This window comes from Oryzias latipes, chromosome 18 (assembly GCF_053564925.1).
Source record: "Oryzias latipes strain Hd-rR chromosome 18, Olatipes_Hd-rR_3.1".
Taxonomy (NCBI): Eukaryota; Metazoa; Chordata; class Actinopteri; order Beloniformes; family Adrianichthyidae; genus Oryzias; species Oryzias latipes.
Genome location: NC_136254.1, coordinates 11219283 through 11236943, shown reverse-complemented (window position 1 = coordinate 11236943; position 17661 = coordinate 11219283). Strand labels below are relative to the sequence as shown.

At 40.1% G+C, this 17661-nt stretch overlaps 1 protein-coding gene across 2 annotated transcripts; it reads left to right on the top strand.

The window, feature by feature from the left end:
- The first annotated feature begins 4907 nt into the window (after nucleotides 1–4907).
- LOC111949236 (C-type mannose receptor 2-like) lies at nucleotides 4908–13958 on the top strand. Of its 2 annotated transcripts, none has more exons than XM_078936328.1 (4): nucleotides 4908–6113; nucleotides 12763–12818; nucleotides 12961–13338; nucleotides 13423–13958. In XM_078936328.1, the coding sequence occupies exons 2-4, from the start codon at nucleotides 12785–12787 to the stop codon at nucleotides 13926–13928; spliced, it is 918 nt and encodes a 305-aa protein (XP_078792454.1). In that variant the 5' UTR covers nucleotides 4908–6113; nucleotides 12763–12784; the 3' UTR covers nucleotides 13929–13958. The 2 variants fall into 2 exon arrangements, with proteins under 2 accessions (XP_078792454.1, XP_078792453.1); XM_078936327.1 differs by having other exon boundaries at nucleotides 12760–12818.
- Nucleotides 13959–17661: the final 3703 nt, after the last annotated feature.

Genomic DNA, 17661 nt, shown 5'->3' with positions numbered 1-17661 from the left:
TTTTTTAACTTGTCCTGTCCAACAGCGAGGCAGGCAGATGAGAGCTGAGGGCCTCTTGTGTTGGACATATTTTACTTTAACAAGAGGGGTTATTAATCTTCAGACAAACCAAAGGTATGTCTGAATAAACCCCTTTTGTAATTGAGGCCAAACTTTATTAATTTCAACCATGTTTGAAAATCTTGGGTGTTGGACCGGACGGAAAAGGGAAGAAGAGAGAGGGACGTTAGAGAGAGGGGGGGGTAGGAGGGTGATAATAGGAGGGGAGGAGGGATAAGACCATGAAGCAGCATGTTTACTGGTTGTTTATCATTACGGTAAGGTTCAAATGTAGTAAAAAGGCGGGGCCTTTCCACACACACTCAAATGTTATCAACACACCTGCTAGCTAAAAAAAAAAAGTCCACATGTCAACATGTACACAAAACACATGTCCACATATTTATCTCTATACAGAGTTACTGTTTTGTTGAGTTATTATTAAGAGAATTCATTTTTTTTTCAATTCCTAACCTTTTATAGACTGGTTATTTTATTATTCACCCGTGTCTCGTCAGTCCTGTTTGCATAATGTCTTGTCACTGCCTTCCTCTCTGCTGGTCCATACCATCTGTTTCCCTGTTTACCTGTTAACCCTGACAGTTGGTTTTTGATTTCCTTGCTCGGTGTCTTTTGTTTATCTAAGAAACCCCTTGCCCTTGGCACTGCCTGCCTCCTGTCTCTGCATCAACCCCCATGCCTGACACAAAAAGGGAAGATTAGGAAAAAAGAGAAGACTGGGAGATGATAAAAAAGAGGGACATTTCAAATTAGAAAACTACATTTATTGTAGTATTTTATACTTATACTTTTGCCAGAAACTTTGTCTTTACTACGGTTCTCCTTCCTCTAAACACACACAATATGAACGCACACTCCTCCCTCCGCTCTGACACCCCCCTCTGTCGCTGCACGCGCGCTCCTCTCCTCTTCTTTTTTCAGCTCCGTCCTCTCACACACAGTGTTGCCAGATTGGGCGGTTTCAGAGCGGAGGGAGGAGTGTGCGTTCATATTGTGTGTGTTTAGAGGAAGGAGAACCGTAGTAAAGACAAAGTTTCTGGCAACACTGCTGCTAGCTTCTCTTGTAGCAATAACATGCTCCCTCCACAGCTCACTGTGACATTACTTTCTGTTAGGTAGTTAGCTGCTCAGCCCAGTAGAAATTTCAGAATAAAAGCACTTCAATTGCTGCTTTACTTCCGTTGTGAGTTAATGTGTTGTGAGGTAAGTTAATGTGTTGTGTTGTGACCCTTCTGGGCCATGAGTTAATGTGTTGTGTTGTGAGTTAATGTGTTGTGTTGTGAGTTATTGTGTTGTGTGTAAAGTTAATGTGTTGTGTGTAAAGTTAGTGTGTTGTGTGTAAAGTTAGTGTGTTGTGTATAAAGTTAATGTGTTGTGTTGTGACCTTTCTGGGCCACCGTACCTTTCCCTCCAATGTGTCGGAGTGTCTTTGGGTAAGACTCTGAACCCCAGCCTGCCCTTAGTGGTAGGTCAGTGTGTGAATGTGTGTATGTGTGTGGGTGAATGGGACTGTGACTGTAAAGACGCTTTGTGCATTCAAGAAACGAAGAAAAGCGCTTTGCAAGAATACACCATTTACCACAATGTTGATGCTTACAAACTATTTCAGAAATATTGACAATTCCAAATAATTTCAGACTATTTTCTCAATGGAAACTAAATGAAAAGTCACATTTTCTGTGTTGTAAAACCCCAACTCCTGCTTATCTGCATAAAAGCTATAGGTCCCTTTTTTGGGCTGACATTCCAATAATCTCATTGCCCACTGACATTAATTTCCTGCTTGACCTTCAGATATGTCTCCTCTGACAACGACTTGGGACAGATCCAGGGCTAAACTGTGAGCAAAAAGGACAATTGTGACGGCTGTGGCTGTAATATTTTTTCTTTTTTTACTTTTGGATTGTTTTTCTGTCCGTTATTTTTTTTGTCTTTCTTTTTTCCCCTTCCTTTATGTGGGTGCAGATTGGTGCCCAAATTGTCCGGAGCACCTGATTGGCTGAGGATGTCGGCTCAGGATTAAATACTGCACATCATCTGTTTACCAATACTGTTAAGAATTTTACTGGCTCAACCATGGGGAAACTCCATAATGTGGTGGACAACTAGAAATTGGAAAGAATCATGTTGTTAGCTTATCTTTTGTAGAAAATACCTTTTTTTCCTTTCAAAGGAAGAGGTAACAGTGGTTGGAAACTACCTCTCTTATTGAAGAAGTCCTTTGCAACATAAGCAACACATTCTGTCATGTCCTGTAGATACAATTTGAGAAAGACATCTATAAATAAATAAATGTGGATGTCAAATGTATTTGCTGGGGGGGCAGTGGTTAGCACTCTCGCCTTACGGCCGTGGTTTAAATCCCAGCTGGGTCCTTTCTGCGTGAACTTTGCATGTTACTCGTTTTTCAAATCCTTTCATGACTATCGGTGTAAGGGCCATCTAGCTCAGTGTTTTTCAACCTTTTTTGAGCCAAGGTACACTTTTTCCTTGACAAAAATACAGCGGCTCGCCAGCATCCAAAAATGTAAATAAAGGAGACTCCATTGTCTGTATTGATGTACAGTCCATCCAAGATCTCACGTGCATTTTTTTCAATAATCGAGTCAGAAAAAAGCAGGATGTTACAGCTGTTTTTCCTATAATACAAGTTATGATAGTTTTCAATAACAGTTTTCAACTAAATTAGTTGAAAATTTGTCCAGGTAGTTGTTTTTCCTTCCAGTCTATTAACAATTTTATATAACCTCACAAAAACCAAATGAGAACAATATATGTTCTTTCAGTGATTTATTTATTTTTTAATGTTATACGATCACAACATCCATGATAAATTTTACACAAAAAGATCAAAATTTTATGCATGTTTGGGTTCAATTGTAACTCCACAAAAGTGAACACGTGAAGTTTTATTAGTTTTTCCTTTTGTCTTCATCACAAATGTAACTTTATCAAAACAGTTTTATTTCTTTTGGGTGAATACATTGTTTTAATTTCGTTTAAATATATCTGTTGGCCACATAGCCTTAATCCTGTTTCTTTCATTTTGTTATTGCTTATATTTAAGCTTAACTCTTCATATTTTCAAAAGTGAAGCTGAATTTCGACTTGATTACATATTATTAGAAAACAGATTTAGTTAGAAACATGACGTGGACCAAACATGATAGGATGTCTGGCTGTTAATGATAAACACAAATCATGAAGGAGAGCCAAATTGTTTACTTCTGATTTCATCAAGAAGATTGAAAACTCATCAATGTTGTTATTATTTTGTGCAAACATTTATGTAAATGGAAAAAAAACATGCCCTTTGTTCTGTATTTTTTGAACTGTGTTTCTGATTATTATAAGTGTCTTGAATGCATTTCAAACAAAAACAAGAAAACTACAGTAATTTATCAAAATATATCAAAAGTATTGTTATTTTGAATTATTTTTGCCTTGCCTTTGCCTATTTTTTAAATTATTTGTGTTTGTTTTTTCTGTATGCACATTTATAACGTTTGTTCACCTTAACTTGGTTTGTATATGAGCATTTAAAAACAAAAGAAGAAAAAAAAAAGACACACACTGGGCCTATAACTAATATTGTTGTTTGGTCTTTTATGTGTGTTTGATATCAACAATTGTTTCTTTATTGTGCAACTGAATGTGAATTTCTGTATATTAAAATATGTGCAATAAAGTTTATTGAAAAAAATAAAATAAAATAAAAAAAAGTTGATAGAGTAGTGTCATTGCAGAGACACTGTCACTTTAACCCAGTGCATCATGGGAAATGTAGTGCAATTACTGATGCCGATGCCAGACAGATGAACTTCTCTGAGCTTCATAATTTTGTTCACTTTTTCCACAGTCTGACACTGGTTTCTGCGGGGAGCTACACCGCTAAAGACAAGATTTAGCTGTTATTTTGGTTGGAACTGAAGTTGTGTCAGAATTCTCACCCTGACAACTAAAAAACGATATAGTGCTGCACTATGTAGTGCCCTGAATCTTAAATCTACACATAATAAGGAAGTTATACTTGTAGTTCAATTAGGACTTGAATCTACAGTTTGGCCTTTATGCATATATCATTTGACCAAGTTCAAAACTCTTGCATGCTTTGTAGGAGGAAGCAGCTGTAAAGTCTGCTGTTCGATTCCTGGCTGCTCCTATCTGTTAGCTGGACACCAAACCCTCAAAGTATGTGAGTTTTGGGATATTTTATAGTATAGCAAAGTTTTGTCCTGTGAAGGTTTCTGTGTAAAATGGCACGTTTTCAATACTAAACTTTGTTTTAGATTTTATCATTTATTTTATTCCAAAGAATTTGCATGTTTAAAAAGAAACACACTGTTTGTTAATATGTAGCTAATGTTTGCATATTTTGCATAAATAAACCATAGACCTTTGGTTCTTGAAGAGAAATGACCTAAAATCATGTCTCCTTTTTCTTTTTAGAGCTAAATGGTACATGACTTTTTTTGTTTTTTAGGAAAAAAAATATTCAACCTTAGTTTTAGGCTTCTAGAGGGGTGTCATAAATCATTCAAAAAATCTCAGATTTAGGTCTGTTGCCTCATCAATGTGCAGTAAGGGTGAGGAAATTAGAATTTTTATATTATTGAATACGTGGAATTAAGAACAAACAAGCAATATATTTATATATATATTTTCACAACAAGTTTTATTTCAATAAATGGTTTATAAGCAAAAGGTTAAAGCCACACTTAGCTTAAATTCTATTGGTCCCAGATTGATACAAACAAATCTGGAATTAAAATGTCTTAGTTATTATCTGTGTGATTTTGTTTTTCTTCATGAAACGGCCATTACAGACCGCAAATCTGTGCGGTATTGTGGTGCAGTAATAGGCATACCTAAAGGTCTGTGGAAGGGAACGCAAGTCATGGATAACTCTTCATTGATGGCATTCAAAGATTTATGATCGCAGGAATGGTTTTTCATGTTCAACACATTCTTGGGTGGGTGAAAATCCTTTTTATTTAAATTAGTCAAGTCACATCCAGCATGAAAACTGTTGGAGTCTGGGATCAGGAGAGATGTCTGTCTGTCTGTCTGTGTGTCTGTCTGTCTGTCTGTCTGTCTGTCTGTCTGTCTGTGTGTCTGTCTGTGTGTGTGTCTGTCTGTGTGTGTCTGTCTGTGTGTCTGTCTGTGTGTGTGTGTCTGTGTGTGTCTGTCTGTGTGTCTGTCTGTGTGTGTCTGTCTGTGTGTCTGTGTGTGTGTCTGTCTGTGTGTGTGTCTGTGTGTGTCTGTCTGTGTGTCTGTCTGTGTGTGTCTGTCTGTGTGTCTGTGTGTGTGTCTGTCTGTGTGTCTGTCTGTGTGTGTGTGTCTGTCTGTCTGTGTGTCTGTCTGTGTGTGTGTCTGTCTGTGTGTCTGTCTGTCTGTCTGTCTGTCTGTGTGTGTGTGTGTGTGTCTGTGTGTGTCTGTCTGTCTGTCTGTCTGTCTGTCTGTCTGTCTGTCTGTGTGTGTCTGTCTGTCTGTGTGTGTCTGTCTGTGTGTCTGTCTGTGTGTCTGTCTGTCTGTCTGTCTGTGTGTGTGTGTCTGTCTGTGTGTGTGTGTCTGTCTGTGTGTGTCTGTCTGTGTGTCTGTCTGTCTGTCTGTGTCTGACTGTGTGTCTGTCTGTGTGTCTGTCTGTGTGTCTGTCTGTCTGTCTGTCTGTCTGTCTGTCTGTCTGTGTCTGACTGTGTGTCTGTCTGTGTGTGTGTGTGTCTGTGTGTCTGTGTGTCTGTCTGTCTGTCTGTAAGTAAATGATTTTTTTCCCTGTTGTATTTTCTTACAGCGTTGTTTCTGTAACTAGGCAGAAGCAGTTCCCACGCGCACAGTGGACAAAACCACAAATGACCTAAAAGAGCTAAAGTTTGGTGGGCCTTTTATGGAGGCAGCAGGACTTGTTTCCCCTTACAGAACTGTCCTCCCCTCATTTCCCTCACAGCCTGAGCGATTTACTATTCAAATGTTTGTGGCAATCAGAGAATGACATTCTGGTAACAGGAGACCTCAGGGAGCCGTTCTCCTCTGACCATCGCGCCTGAAGACAACTGGTGAGAAGATCTAATGCTTACAATTTATTTCTAGAAAATTCACTCACTTTCCCCTTTATATCCCCCTTACACACATGCTTCTTTCAGCGGGTTTTCCCATTTCTCTCATAAACACAGACATGAACATCTACTCTGCGATGTTTTCATGTGCTGTTGAACTTTTTAATGTTCACCACTTTCATATCTCATGTTCATGTTGATAAAACTAAAAAAGGGTTTAAAAGTATTATAGCAAAACTAAAGATTAGAGGATATTTGAATGAGTAATGTGTGCAGTTGAACGTTCCAGGTATGCTTTTATTGCTTAAAAATTTAAATTCGTCTTGTTTAGCAGCTTAGCAAATGGATAAGAGCTGAAGGCTTCGGACAGATTTTATTGTTACAACAGGGGGTTATGAATCTTCGGACACACAAGGTGTATATTTGTATAAACTCCTTTTTAAGTTGTGGCTAAACTTTTTGTGTATTAATTATGTTTGTATACATTTTTTGTTGGACCAGAGGGGAAAAAAAAGAAGAGAGAAGAAGAGAGTTGGATGATAGAGAGGGGGGGAAGAATACAGAATAAAGGAAAAAATAAAAAGGAGGGGTTAAAGAGGTTGGAAAATGATCATAGAAGTAGAAGGGGGTAGAAACACAGAGCAACAAGTTACTGGAGGTTAATCATTATTGCTGTTAGGTGTAAATGTTAGTCAAAGGGAGGGGCCTGTCCAAAGACACACTCAAATATTACAAAACATACCTGTCAGGTATGGATCATGAGGGAAATTTCCTAAGAATCTTTCACCTGGGTTTTCAGTAAGTCTAAAGAAATAAGCAGCATTTACAGGTGAATTTGGGACCATTTTGTTAATTTATGAAAAAAGCCTTATGCAAACTGCCTCATAGAGGTTGAAATGCAAATGAAGATCAAATCTGCCGCTCTGCAGTTACACACCAAACAGTAAAATGGTGAAAGCCTGAGCCTCTGATCTGCTCCTCAGTGTTTGCTTGAGTTGTACAGCGAATGGAAAACTTGACATCAAGTCAAAGACAACTGTTTTGTTTTTTTAAGCTGCCAAAGGAGACATTCAAACACTAAGGTCTCTGTGTTAGAGATTATGCACATTCACATTTACAAATATGATCCACATCAGGGATATGTTAACTTGAATGGCATGCGTCCTTTGGAAGTGAGAAGGAGACCAAAGGTTGTTAAGCACATTTGTTAAGTCTTTCAGTCCAGACTTTATAGCCCTACTCCAATGTAAATTGTGTTTTTGGTGTTTTTAACACATTATCGTGGGATCTTTCTCATGATGGAGAAAATATATAAAGAAAATTGAGTTTAAAAGTGCATTTCTGAGTATTTCTCTATTCAGTTCAATTTAATTTAATTATGGCCTGCAGCACTCACAGAGTGCAAGGACCATATTGTAACTGCTACGAGGGTCGAAGACTCAAAAAAGTCCAAAACGTCGAAAAAACGCGTCAAAACGCCAAAAAATTAGGTCAAAAGTCACCCAAAGCACAAAACGCCACGACAATAGTGTAACGCAACAAAAATACACACACACACGCTCAACACCACCGCACAAATGACCAAATTGTAGTCGCAAAAATGACGACAAAAACACGAAAACGCCTGAAAAAGCCCTCAAAGAATGGGTTTAAAGCCAAAAAGACATGCCCAGCCTATAGTAAAAGACAAGGCCGCATTGAAATACATAGGCCACCTGACTGCAAAAACTTCTATATTGTTTCTGCTTTGTTTCACTATTTTTCTTCTACTTTCTTTCTTCCACTTTGAGCTCAAATTTGACCCCCGCCACATAGCCAAAAACTCACCAAAATTGGCACATACCTAGGATAAATTGAAAATGAATTTTCGGCAAAGAGAACATCACCCCTCCCCCGACGATGACACCATGGCGAGCGTTCCTGTAAAAAAAATTAATGGGCCGAAAATCGCTTATGGAGCCAAAAAAAAAAATTTGAAATACAGGTACAAGACCAAAACACACGTGTTGGAGATATCTCAAAGAAGTTTTGATATTATTATGGGATCGCCACAGGACCTATGGCTTGGCGGCCCTTTTGTGGCAAACTCTGAGAAATGGCGATTTTCTGGTTTTTTAACAATATGGGAAAACGACACTTTTGTTTGAGCAATTTTCACGAAATTGCACACACATGCCACCAGCTTGATTCTAAAACTATCAAAGAAGTTTCATTGACCTTTGACCTTGGGAAGAGGCGGCCATCTTGAATTTTTAAAAGAAAGCACCTTTAGTAACATATACAAATGAAAACTCGTCCTAGGGATTTTTATCGATCTTCTTTAAACTTCTCGGGCATCAATGGCAAGCTACTGTGGACAAAATGTTGGAACTAGAAGTTGTAGAATTTGAAAGTCGTGCGCGTGATGAATTCACAACTGTTGCGATTTTAGCTAGCTTGCACAAATTTTATCGTAATGTCCTGAAACTGAAATATGCGATCCCTTGGCCCACACTGAACAAAACTGTCACATACGACAAAATCGATAAAGGAATGTGGCCGTGGTAAACAAAAAACCATCGCAAAAAAAAGTGCTGACTCGGCTAAAAAAACAAATTTCAGATTTTTTTTTTAAGAATCGGCTAATGAAACCCAGACAACTTTGTCGGGTATATCCAAACAAAGTTTTGAAAACGTTATGTGATGGCGACATGTCCTACGGTTTGGCGGCCATTTTGTGCCAAAATCTGCCATTTTGAGATTTTCGCTTTTTTACAGAATATGGAAAAATGAACTTTTTTTCAAGCGATTTTCACGAAATTTAATTCGCATGTCCCTAACGTAAGTCTACAATCACCTCTGGAGTTTCGTCGAACTTTGACCTCGGGAAAAGGCCACCATCTTGAATTTTCTATAAAAAACACCTTTGCCACCGGATTCAAACGTAAACTTGTAGTTGTAATTTTCATTGATCGTCTCGAAACCTTTTGGGCATCAATGGCAAGCTACTGTGGAAAAAATGTTGGAATTAGAAGTTGTAGATTTTGAACGGCGTGCGCTTGGCGAGCTAGCAAATTGGCGCACTGTAATAACTCCTATGTTTTTCAATGGACTACTGGGAAATTTGAATGCATGCATTCATGCCTGAAACTGAATACATTGAAAAACACTGGATATGGACATATGAGGAATGTGGCGTTGTTAGCATAAAACCCCTGTTGCTAAGGACAACAAAAAGTTTACTTTTACCGATTTGTCTGAAACTGACGTTAATCTGTTCGTCATCAAAAGGCGACCAAAACACAAAATGGTTGCTATGGAGATAAAATCAACAGAAAAGCGGCCATTTTAAAAAAGTGGGTTTTTTACTAACTTATGACATATAGCTCTCACCAATGGAGCAATGTGTTTTTGTGAGTCAGCTGATGATGTTGATAGCTAAGCTAGCACTTTTAGCTATGTTAGCATAACTAGCATAGTTAGCATAATTAGCATCTTAAAGCATGTGTTTTTCTGAGTCAGTTGATGATGCTGATCGATATGCTAGCACTTTTAGCCACATTAGCATAGCTAGCATAGTGAGCACAATTAGCAAATGCAGTTTTGACTAGCCTTTATCAAAAGTGGGCAGTGAGGGCAGTGAGGGCAGTGAGGGCGGTGAGGGCGGTGAGGTCGGTGAGGGCGGCGGTGCGTAGAGTAGGGCTTGGAAGGCGGGTTTCGTCTGCGGGCCATACAACGCCGCTTGCGGCTTTAATTCCATTTTTTTTATGTAGTCCAATTTTACAACATAGTTGTCTTGACGGGTGTCAGCAATTGTTCAAAACATAAAATCTGTAATAAAATACAATAATTGATTGGTAACCTAAGCTAACCAGACTAAACTGGGCATCCTCGACAATAAGGAAAAGCCCTTAAAAAAGACCAAATTCCAGGGAAAAACGAAGAAAACGTCAGGGATGTCCACATGAAGAGGGATCTTCTCCCCGGACCGACAGGCAATGTACCAGAACTCTTAGAGAAGAATTATGTCATAGACCAGGGGTGTCAAACATACGGCCCAGGTGGTTTAGTCCGGCCCACACATAAAGATTAAAGAACCATAAGGATGTCTGACAAATAAAGCACGTTTCTAGTCCATTCCTGTGGCAAGTTATGATTTTTTAAAGAAATAACTGAATTGCACAATTCCACCACTAGGGGAAGCAAAGGAAAAGCAAACCACGTGAAACAGCATATATCTGCATGTGTCAAAGAAAACTAACAGCTCTGTCTGGATAAGCCCAAGTTTGGTTCCCTGCGAGCCTCACCACTGTTATGATGCTATAAGAATGATCAGTAGTGACACCTGAGTGACCAAAATGTTGTCAAAAAGAAAAAAGGTTGAGGTGGGAGCGTTGAGCTTTCCAGGAAAAATAGAAAAGAGTTTTATTTGTTCACGGAGATGAATGTAAAACCCGCGTGCTTGGTATGTCATCAACAGGTCGCAGTGCTATGAAAAGAATATAAGATATTATATATAAGATATTAAGAATATAACGTTCAGCACCACTATGAGACTCACCATAAAGAAAAATTTCACCAATTGCAGTTAAGAAAAGAGAAGATTTACCAACTATGAGCTGGACTGAAAAAAAAAATACATATTTTTTTAAACTTTTTTATTCAAAACAAATGTAATAAATACGCATGACAAGAAACAACAGTCATAACAATAAGAATGCCAGGGGATGGTCCATGTATTACAAAATAAATATTACAAAAACAGATTACTATGTATTGAAAATGTTCGAAGACAGACAGTTTTCATAAATGTGTATGGCCTTTTTGTTTAAGCTATTAGAAATAGAGTGCAAATAAGATTCTAATTCTTTAATTATTACAGGGACAAATTGTTGTGATGAAGAAATTTTTTTTTTGTGAATATGAAACTTACTAAATATTGTAATTAGATTAATTGCCTATTTATGTTTGATTTGATTTGATTTTCGTGTAGGCCAAATATGATATATTCAAATTTCATCGGAAATTGTGAGTCTAATTTGTGAGTTATAAAATGTGCACATTCTTTCAAAAATGTTTTAGTCATGTTACAATTTCAAAATAGGTGACTGATTGTTTCTGGGTGTTCTTAGTAATATATTTTATAATTTTAACAATATTTTTCAAGGGCAAGTCAGAAAAACATTTTTTTCCATTTAAAGACAGCAGAGGGAACAGAAACGATATTTTGCTGAAACAGGGCACGTATGATCTTGTTATTCTTTCGGGCACAGTTGAAACAAGATTTTCCAACAGTGGTGTCACTTAGAGATAAAAAGGAGATATTTTCAAAATAACCGTCTGCATTTATGGCAGCTGTGACATCACTGATGGAGTGGTGACACCTTTCTTCTAACAAGTTGGTGCAAACATCCAATCCATTTTCTGATAGTGAACTTATGGAAAGATGCTGAAGGCTGCAAGAGTCTTGTGCCCCAAAAAAGCAGTCGCACTTTGCCAACATAAGTCTATCAAGGACTACGATTACAGATACATCTCTGAGGAGACTTGGGGGCCAAATGAAGGAATCCAGTCATTTATTGCATTTTGAAGAAAGTACCAACATCACAGATATATACAGCTATGTATATTTATTAGACGTGTAGAACAGACCGTCACAGCTGAGTTTCTTGAGTTGATGGACACAACAACAGCTGATGACATAGTCAGCTCTCTAATTACTGTACTGGACGATGTTGGAGTGAACTGGCCACGGAATGTCAGTCTGGTCACTGATGGCGCCCCATCAAAGATCAGGAAGAAGGCAGGTGATGCCACAAAATTCAGGCAGAAACCAGGAAAAGATTCTTGGACATTTCATTGTGTTTTGCACACTTGAATGACAGTAAATGTGTTTCTGCACTGGATCTGAATCCTGATATTGATGGCCGGGTGAAGTTTCAGGAGAGAAAGGAGGTTAACTCCAAATTCTTATGTTCACAAATGTTTGTAAGCTTAATTTTGATAAATGTCTCATTGATTTGCACATTTACATTTTAGGCAGGGGGTTAATTTTTTTCCATAACCCCTCTTAAGTTTATTATCAGGATTGCTTCAGTGTCAGATGTAAAATATTCAGTCTGTATACAATTGAATCAATTTTATCAAAAGTGAAATGAATTTTATTTGAGATCCATTGGTCTCTGTGAATGAATGTGTAATAATAAGTGATTAGGGTTGTTGTTTGAGGCATGTTTTCCAATTGTGTAAAAAAACAAAAAAAAGCTGTTTTTCGCTTTTATGTTTCTGGTCCAGCCCACTTGAGATCAGATGGGTTGAATGTGGCCCCCGAACCAAAATGAGTTTGACACCCCTGTCCTAGACAAAATGTGGAAGTCCTCGAAATCCTAGAAATGACAAAGGTTTGTTGATTAGGACTAAAGATGTCAATCTTAATGAAAGACCAGTGGGAACGCTTTCAAAATAGATCCAAATATTATCAGAGGTGGACTTTTATAAGATACAATATTTGCTGAGCTAGTGTGAACTGCCCTTCTACATATTTATTTTTCTTTCTTTTTTATTAACATATTCTTTGTTTCTGATCAGGTTTTTATGGCCACCACATTTATTTAAGTATCATAAAATCATAAATCCAGTTTTTAAACTATTCTCATATTTGTCTCAGCAGTTTCAGAAGTAGCAGAGCAAAGATGAAGCTGAGTTTGTTCCTGTTCATCCTTGTTGGTGAGTTGACCGTCAGCTGCTCTCTGATCATCTCCTTTTCTTTGACACAGTCACAGTGAAACAGAAAAAGTCTCATTTAGAAGAAGAAGAATGTTTGAATTTGATCAGATTGTTCAGAAGCAGATTTTTGTTTTTCTCTCAGGTCCTTGTTGCGTCATGACAAACCAGCTTCTCCAGTATCACTTCATCAATGAAAACAAGAGTTGGGATCAAGCCCGGCTCTACTGCAAAGACAACAATCACACTGACCTGGCCACAGTGATCAGCATGGCAGACATGAACAGACTCAGGCAGCATTTAGGAAACAGGAGCGCTTGGATTGGTCTGTACAGAGAAGCTAATGGCAGCACAATGTGGCAATGGTCTCAGCCTGATGTGCAGTTCAATGAAAGCCGAGATAATGGATGGGATACAGACGAACCAAATGACAATGGCATAGAGAACTGTGGGACTTTAAACACCAACAAAAAGTGGGCGGACCTGTCCTGCAACAGAGCAAAACCTTTTATCTGCTATGATGGTGAGAATACAAATAATACAAACTTCTTCCATTCTTTATAAAACATTTTTGACAGAATTGTATGAATATTTGTTGCTTCCACAGAAAAAACCCCATCTCATGTCATTTATGCTAACGAGAGTCTGAACTGGACTGATGCTCAGAGTTTCTGCAGGGACCGTCACACAGACCTGATCAGTGGACCAGAGCAGATGAAAAAGTTGGATGGGGGGAAGACGAAGGAGTTAATCCAAAAGTCCGAGGGTGGTTTTGTTTTCATTGGCCTGTTTAGAGACGCCTGGCAGTGGTCTGATGGGAGCAGCTTTTCCTTCAGGTTCTGGAATCTGCAGTATGATGATGAGAAAAACGACAGCAGTTGTGCCATGATGAATGAGGGAGGAAGGTGGAGTTCTGAGAATTGTAGTGAAGAACATCCCTTCATCTGCTATGATGGTAAGAGGAGTTTGAAAGTGACAGATCAGTGGAGGATGTTCAGCTGCTGTGTCTGCATGTGTAACCCTTGTGCTATCCAAGGCATTTTACCATTGGGAGTTGGGTCATCTAGACCCACTAGACAGTGCTCTGAACCTTTTTTCTTCAGTGATTTGTGATCTTCACTGGTGTCCATGGATTACATGAAATCTTTCCACAAGTTTATCCACCTTTGTCATGGTAGAGAGAACACGTCAGTGTAAGGGTGGGGTCATCTGAGATAGCACAAGGGTTAACAGGCCTCCTCTGTTTGTTTTAAGAAAATTGTTTTACTCTCTTGATAAAATGTAGAGTTTAGTGGATTGAAGAATCTCTGTCGTGAAATTTATATTATTAGGTCTATTTAGGGCCCGAGCACGGAGTGCAAGGACCCTATTGTATCTGTTAGGTTTATTATTATTATTATTATTATTATTCTTCCGACTTTTCCGTCGCCTTTTTGAGGCCTTTAACATACCCCAAAACTCACCAAATTTTGTATACACATCAGGAGTCGCGAAAAATTTCATATTTTATAGGAGAACGGCATAGGTAAACAAAAATGGCTCGATAGCGCCACCTGCAAAATTTGTTTTCGCGAGCACCTCCATATGCTTTATAGTACAAACCTGATTTTAACAGGGCATGTTCATCGGATAGAAACCTACAAAAAAGTCTCTTGGGACCAAGCTGTCAGTCGCACAGGAAGTCTGATATTTTGATGACAATATGTCATTTTTGCTGTATTTTGGTCATTCGCAGGCCTCGCTCTAGAACGAACTCCTCCTAGAGATTTGAGAGTCTTCTTCTTCTTTCTCTTTCGGCTTTTCCCATCAGGGGTCGCCACAGCTAATCATCCTTTTCCACCTCACTCTATCATGGACATCTTCTACCCTAACATTAGCCAACTTCATGTCCTCTGTTAAGACATCCATGTATCTCCTCTTTGGCCGTCCTCTTGCCCTCCTGCCAGGCAGCTCCATCTCCAACATCCTTCTACCAATATATCCACTATCCCTCCTCTGAACATGTCCAAACCATCTCAGTCTGGCTTCTCTGACTTTGTCGCTAACACAGGCAACATGAGCCGTCCCTCTGATGTACTCGTTCCTTATCCTGTCTAACCTGGTCACTCCTAAGGAGAACCTCAACATCTTCATCTCCGCTACCTCCATCTCAGCCTCTTGTCTCTGTCTCACTGCTACCGTCTCTAACCCATAGAGCAGAGCTGGTCTCACCACTGTCTTGTACACCTTTCCTTTGAGTCTTGCTGGCACTCTTCTGTCACACAACACTCCTGACACTTTCCTCCAACCGCTCCAACCTGCCTGCACTCGCCTCTTCACCTCTTTTCCACACTCCCCATCACACTGAACTGTTGACCCCAAGTACTTAAACTCCTGCACCTTCTTCACCTCAGTCCCCTGTAACCTAACGCTTCTACCTTGATCCCTCTCGTTCAGACACATGTATTCTGTCTTACTACGACTGACCTTCATGCCTCTTCTTTCCAGAGCAAACCTCCACCTCTCTAGCTGTTCCTCCACCTGCTCTCTACTCTCACTGCAAATTACAATGTCATCCGCAAACATCATTGTCCAGGGAGATTCCTGTCTTACCTCGTCTGTCAGCCTGTCCATCAGCATAGCAAACAAAAAAGGACTCAAAGCTGATCCTTGGTGTAGTCCCACCTCCACCTTGAACTCCTCTGTCTGACCTACAGCACATCTCACCACCGTCATACTTCTCTCATACATGTCCTGAACTACTCTGACATACTTCTCTGCCACTCCAGACGACCTCATACAGTACCACAGCTCCTCCCTCGGCACCCTGTCATACGCCTTCTCTAAATCTACGAACACACAATGCAGGTCCTTCTGACCATCTCTGTACTTTTCCATCAACATTCTCAAAACAAAAATGGCATCAGTGGTGCTCTTACGGGGCATGAAACCATACTGCTGCTCACAGATCTCCACCTTCTTCCTAAGCCTGGCTTCCACTACTCTTTCCCACAGCTTCATTGTGTGGCTCATCAACTTTATTCCTCTATAGTTGCTGCAGTTCTGCGTGTCACCCTTGTTCTTAAAGATCGGAACCAGAACGCTTCTCCTCCATTCCTCAGGCATCTTCTCACTCTCTAAAATCCTATTGAACAACCTTGTTAGAAATTCCACTGCTGCCTCTCCTAAGCACTTCCATACCTCCACAGGTAGGTCATCAGGACCAACGGCCTTTCCGCTCTTCATCCTTTTCAGAGCCTTCCTAACCTCATCCTTTCCAATCTCTGCTACTTCCTGCTCCACAACAACCACATCTTCCTCCCTTCTTTCCCTGTCATTTTCCACGTTCATCAGCTCCTCAAAATACTCCTTCCATCTTTTCTGTACACTCTCCTGGGTTGTTAGCACCTTTCCATCTCTGTCCTTAATCACCCTTATCTGTTGCACGTCCTTCCCATCTCTGTCTCTCTGTCTGGCTAGTCTGTACAAGTCCTTTTCTCCTTCCTTTGTGTCTAACCTGTCATATAGCTCATCGTAAGCTTTCTGTTTGGCCTTTGCCACCTCTCTCTTCACTCTACGCTGCGCTTCCTTGTACTCCTGTCTACCTTCCTCAGTCCTTTCTACATCCCACTTCCTTTTAGCCAACCTCTTCCTCTGGACGCATTCCTGTACTTCCTCATTCCACCACCAAGTCTCTTTACCGTCTTTCCTCTTTCCAGATGACACACCTAGCACCTTCCTACCTGTTTCCCTGATAATCTCTGCTGTAGTTTCCCAGTCCTCTGGAAGCTCATCCTGACCACCCAGGACCTGCCTCAACTTCTGCCTAAATTCCTCACAAGTTTCTTCATTCTGTAGCTTCCACCACTTGGTCTTCTTTGCTGTTTTCCCTCTCTTCTTCTTCCTGACCTCCAGAGTCATCTTACACACCACCATGCGGTGCTGTCTGGCTACACTCTCTCCTACCACCACTTTGCAGTCATTAACCTCTCTCAAATGACCTCGTCTACATAGGATGTAGTCCACCTGGGTACTCCTACCTCCACTTCTGTATGTCACTCTATGTTCCTCTCTCTTCTGGAAGTAAGTGTTGACTACAGCCATTTCCATCCTCTTCGCAAAGTCCACCACCATCTGTCCCTCCAGATTCCTTTCCTTCACACCAAACCTGCCCATCACCTCCTCATCACCTCTATTGCCCTCACCAACATGCCCATTAAAGTCTGCTCCAATAACAACTCTCTCTCCTCTGGGGAAACTCTCTATGACCTCATCCAACTCACTCCAGAATCTCTCCTTCACTTCTAACTCACAGCCAACCTGTGGCGCATACCCACTGACTACATTCACCATCACCCCTTCGATTTCTAACTTTAAGCTCATCATCCTGTCTGAGACTCTTTTCACCTCTAGAACACTGTTTACAAACTCCCCCTTCAGAATCACTCCTACCCCGTTTCTCTTCCTATCAACACCATGATAGAACAGTTTGTATCCTCCTCCAATACTACGTGCCTTGCTGCCCTTCCACCTTGTCTCCTGCACACACAGTACATCTACCTTCCTTCTCTCCATCATGTCTGCCAGCTCTCTGCCTTTCCCTGTCATTGTGCCAACGTTAAGAGTCCCTATTCTCAAACCTATGTTCCTGCCTTTTCCCTTCTCTCTCTGGCCACGGACCCTTCTGCCTCCCCTCTTTCTTCGACCAACAGTAGTCAAATTTCCACCGACACCCTGTAGGTTAACAGCATCGGTGGCGGTCGTTGTTAACCCGGGCCTCGACCGATCCGGTATGTCTAAAGTGTTGTGGATGATTCGCATGGTTATTTTGGCAATTTTTACGCCGGATGCCCTTCCTGACGCAACC